Source organism: Scylla paramamosain, chromosome 19 (genome assembly GCF_035594125.1).
Source record: "Scylla paramamosain isolate STU-SP2022 chromosome 19, ASM3559412v1, whole genome shotgun sequence".
Taxonomy (NCBI): domain Eukaryota; kingdom Metazoa; phylum Arthropoda; class Malacostraca; order Decapoda; family Portunidae; genus Scylla; species Scylla paramamosain.
In genome coordinates this window covers 2,957,725-2,962,595 of record NC_087169.1, presented here as the reverse complement: position 1 = coordinate 2,962,595, position 4,871 = coordinate 2,957,725, and the positions used below count along the sequence as shown (strand labels likewise).

General features: G+C 38.7%; 1 protein-coding gene across 1 annotated transcript; it reads right to left on the bottom strand.

The window, feature by feature from the left end:
• On the bottom strand, nucleotides 1-4,444 carry LOC135110033 (anillin-like). Its single transcript, XM_064022017.1, has 6 exons — nucleotides 3,802-4,444; nucleotides 3,388-3,597; nucleotides 3,003-3,185; nucleotides 2,509-2,703; nucleotides 2,214-2,386; nucleotides 1-1,291 (listed from the first exon to the last, which is right to left on the bottom strand). The coding sequence occupies exons 2-6, from the start codon at nucleotides 3,400-3,402 to the stop codon at nucleotides 1,183-1,185; spliced, it is 675 nt and encodes a 224-aa protein (XP_063878087.1). The 5' UTR covers nucleotides 3,403-3,597; nucleotides 3,802-4,444; the 3' UTR covers nucleotides 1-1,182.
• Between the last annotated feature and the right edge of the window lie 427 nt (nucleotides 4,445-4,871).

Genomic DNA, 4,871 nt, shown 5'->3' with positions numbered 1-4,871 from the left:
AATTAATGCACTATTTCCTACATCAACTGGAGCAAGCACTCCTTCCCTGCATTTAAATTTGATTTTTGACCGTTCCCATTGGGATCATCATGGCAAATCACCCATCTCCATCTTATTCTGTCTTACACCCATCATCCATGTCTTTCTTCTATGCATTCATTAAGCTTCTTGATTTTGATCTCCTCTGGCTTGGTGGATCCTTCTCATGCCATTTTGGGATCTCATTATGAATAAACCTGTATCTTTATCAAGCTTCATAGGCATACAAAAATTCTAGTATTTATTGAGTAAGACAGATTCAGGAAGACCAATACAAAATAGGGAATATTCACAATAATAAAATCAAGTATAAATATAATCCTCACTACATTTCCATTGCAACAGGTGAAACTATAAAGGACTTGAAGTTGTATTCCCACTATATAACACATTAGGCTACAGAATCACGAGAATGAGTGACATTTTGGTAGCATTCACATTTCCAAACATGGTAAAAGAGAAATGAGAAAAGGGGAATATTTTTTTTTTTGTGTAACACAGAAATGAGTTATTTATTGTTATGATACATGGTGCAGCTGATCCCCATAAAGTGAAGACAGGAATACTTTCTCTTTTGGGGGCCAAGGGGTTAAGAGAGTGGTATGGAGTGTGGATGTGAAGCTTGTGTGCTTTGTCTTGGTTATCCCTCTTTTTTGGGGAGACAGCCTTAGTATAAGTATGTATATTAGATGGTCAATGATAGAAAAGCTATTGTAAATACAGAATGGCAAGAACAATACTATCATTCAGGGAATGATAATGAAGCTGGTCTTGTGTATTCTTAAAAACACCTTAGTACCTTAATAACTATAATAGTTAATCCTTTATATGTACATGGCACCTCACTCCTTACCATAATAACAGGCATCTTGATGGCCTTAATTCTAATTCTTGTTTGTCATAATATATCAACAATTATGCGTTATATAAAATACTTCTCTGACATGTATCAGTATCAAGTTATGATTATATATAGATATATAGTTATATTTTATACAACAATAAAGAGGTTATGTAAAGTTAAGCATATTAATTGTGAGTTCAGGTTAACCAAGCCATAATAGTTATTTGTGCAAGTAATACATATATGTACAAATATTATAAGGGTAAAATATGTACCATGTCTATTTAGACTTGGTAGTCCTAGGGCTGCATTGCATCAGGGTCCCAGGCTCGTATATTAGCCAGTGCCTTGTTGAGTTTGTTGCACCACACCATTTGCTCCTCCTTGCTGTCTGCAGACAACAGCATCCTGAAATTATCAAGTATGGTAATGTAATGTGCAAAGCACAACTTGAATGATACTAATATAAAGAAGTAATGGTTGAATGTTAATAAGACATACGATGCTGACATCAAAACCATTTATGTTTGTATACGCTACTTTTAATCCCCCCCCCCCCTCTGCATTGTTCTCTCTCCTGTACCACTTTCTCAGCCTCATGTCTATGATCCTCCAACAGAACCTCCTGTTCTCCACCTCTGATCTTTCTTTCTTTCTTTCTTTTTTTTTTCCATTTGCTTCTCTTCTTAGTTTATTTATTGTGGCTCTCTCTTCTCTGGTCCTATCTTTTTTTATCCACAGTTGTTTGTACTCTTCAACTCTGGCCAATTTCCAAGCTTTGCCTATTATTTCTTCAGCTACTGCTTGTGACCTAAACTTGATTTTAATGGGATGCTCTCCACCCTCAACATCTCTGCCTAATCTTTGAATTTGTTCAATCTCTTTTGTCAGCAACTGATCGTGTATTATCTCCACCATTTTATCCACACACTTCTTTTCCTTCTTTTCTCTTTCATACCTCTGTGTACACAGTTCATATTTACCAAGTACACCTTGTGTACTTGGTAAATATGGATTTCAAGATGTTACTACAGTACAATGCTCAGGGAAACACAGGAATTGGCTGCCACTGTGGAACCCTGCCATGGCTATTCCCTTTGCCAAATTTTTAGGAAGAGGCTTCATATGGGAAGAATGAGATTGTGAAATTTTAGTGACTTAGATGAATGCATAGAGTTCTGAAAAGAAGAGATAACAGTAATGGGTGATACAAATACTCTTCCACTGTGGCCATCCCTTTGAGGGAGTTCTTAGAACAAGCACTGGATACAGATGAGCAGGTAAAATAATTTGGCCTGAGGAATGATGTCGACCAAGTATATATACGTACTTTGTTACAACTGAAGATCCTTTCACTTCCTGCACTAAGTTTGTTGCATCTCCTGGATGTGCAGGTCGTAGAAGGGTGAGTTGAAAAGTGTGTTGTCGGGCACAGACATCACGTGACACCAGTTCAACATGTCGTGTCGTGCAGGAACGGAGGTCCAGTTTTCCTGATGCCTCCTGAAGATTACTAAGTATTAATATATTGTTCTATTAAAATAAAGGGGCAGTGATGGTTCATGTAGAAACAGATGAAATACAGATCTCTGTTACTTATTACAGATGACTGCTCAAGGACCCACCTTCCTGATTTCATCATCAGGATACCTCCAGAAGCGTAGGTGCATTCCACTCAATACACACCATCGCCTGTTCCATGCTCCATAACCACCCACATCCTCAAATATAGTGAGGAAGCCACGCTCAGTGATGCCTCCTTCAAAGCTACAGTTCACATGCATCAGCAAGTGTCCATCTAACGGTGAAGAATATGGTACCTGCAATACAAGATCACGAAATTTCATAAGCTTAGGTTGAGTTCATAATGATTGTATTTATGTTGTAATGTGTGTGTCTATATCCAGAGCCAAGGAAGAAAACTTCAATCATAATTGATGCATAAATAAAGGGAAGTCTATTTATATATAAACTTTTCAAAGGCACTACTCATAATGAATTAATATGCCTTACTGGTCATGATACTGCATTCATGAGCAAAAACAGAATGTGTGCAAGAACATAGAGAGAGAGAGAGAGAGAGAGAGAGAGAGAGAGAGACTTTCATATTCATATCCACCTTTTCAAGAGTCCAAGCATTCCTGGTAAGAGTGCAAATGTTTAGGTGGGTGAATCCAACCAGTTGAAAAGATGACATGCGAACAGCAAATGGTCCCCCAGGAGACTGGACAGACGGGGAGGCTGTTCGAGACTCATGTTTGTGCAGCTTCTTTAAGGGAGTGAGCTTCATACGACTCTGTTTCTGTAAATGTTAAAGAATCTTTTACACACTCAAATATAGAACAGAAAAACATAGACATCCTGTAGACAAAAATTTTTATTTAGTAATTTATTATCTATTACCTATAAAGAACTGGGCAATTGTGATATATTTCTGGTGGTTGTTCCTCAAGAAATGTGAAGCAACAGTGATTCTGATAAAACTAGAAAAGACAATGATGCACCTTCTTCATATTCATCTGGCGAGGCTCCTGAGTGCAGAGAGCATTATACTTCGAGAGTGATGTTAAAATCTGAGGTAAGGTGATGGAGAGCCATGAGGTTTGGGAAAGTAACTGCTCCTTCCACTACACATTCTGGTGTTGTCATCAGCTGAGAGGAAATCACTTGCTCCCTATGCTTCACCAAGACCATTAGATGATACAAGTCATCACCTGAAATAGGGGGTATGTATTCCATTTATCCAGAATTGGTATAAAGTTAAATTTCCAATATTCAATAAGACAATAATCTATATAAAAGTCTGTTAACCAGACATTTGTACAAAGGAAGCCATAGACGTGGTATACATACTTACATATCTAATTGTATAAGGACTGTGTGCCTTCAAGAATACTTCCTCTATATATATCACTCACCTTTCATTCCTCTTTGGAGAAACTCATGTTTAAGTGGAACTGTTATGTTGCTAATGCTGATTGATCCCATACAGTTGTCTTCGCCTGCCCAACTCTGTTGACCCAAAGCTCCTTCAGCTTTTAGTCTCCGAATAATGGAAAAAAAATAAGTGATGACTTATCACATCAATTAAACAAATATATTAGATTTGCAGGGGCAATTAACATTGATAATATTGTTACTGTATGTACCTCATGTCATTATTCCTCGGCATATATAAGTGAAATGTTCAATAGTTTTCTATTTGCATGAAAACGTGTAATATGTGTAAGTATCAGTATTTAATGCTATATTAAGCACCGAAGCCGATGCTCACTTGTTGGTAGTGTGGGGTTAACCTGCTAGTCGCCTGCGGGCATCACTCACGGCCAAGTCGCGCTCAGACAAAGACGGGCAGGATGGTGACCGAGGTAAATACTTTAATTTTGTAGTAAAAACTGATTGTCATAGTGCCAAGTCAATTGCATGTATTGTTAATGAATATTGTAATATGTTGAAAGTGTTTAATATCAGTGTATAATGTTATTTTGTAAGAAATTGAGACCGAGAACTTGTTCGCAGTTCTTACGGTCATGCCTACCTCATCAATAAACGTGTCAGGGAGAACTGCCTTTCCTCGACCCTACGATGATGGGTGTGATCAGTAAAACAGATCACCTGAGAGCCATTTGATGCCCAGCCGGTGCGGCTACAGTAAGAACTCGGCCTACAAGCAAGAAATTGGCTCCATGTGAAACCAAAGCAAGAGTGAGTCACAGGACGAGGGGACGCTGACGTAAGCCTATAGGTTGACCTCTGAGGCCCCGGGGTCAGCTCTACCCTTGACGACAACCACTCCCTTCTACCCACTGTGCCTCGCCACCATTTTGTAGAACCCATGGTCACAGGCAAGAAAGTATAATATGAAAATAATATAATAGAAATACGTGCGCACTGCAAAGCCACGATATTCACCCGACCAAGGCATGGCTGATACTGAAAACGGCGGGGTTTGGCGGTCACAACGAGACCACACACATCTTCCCATCAC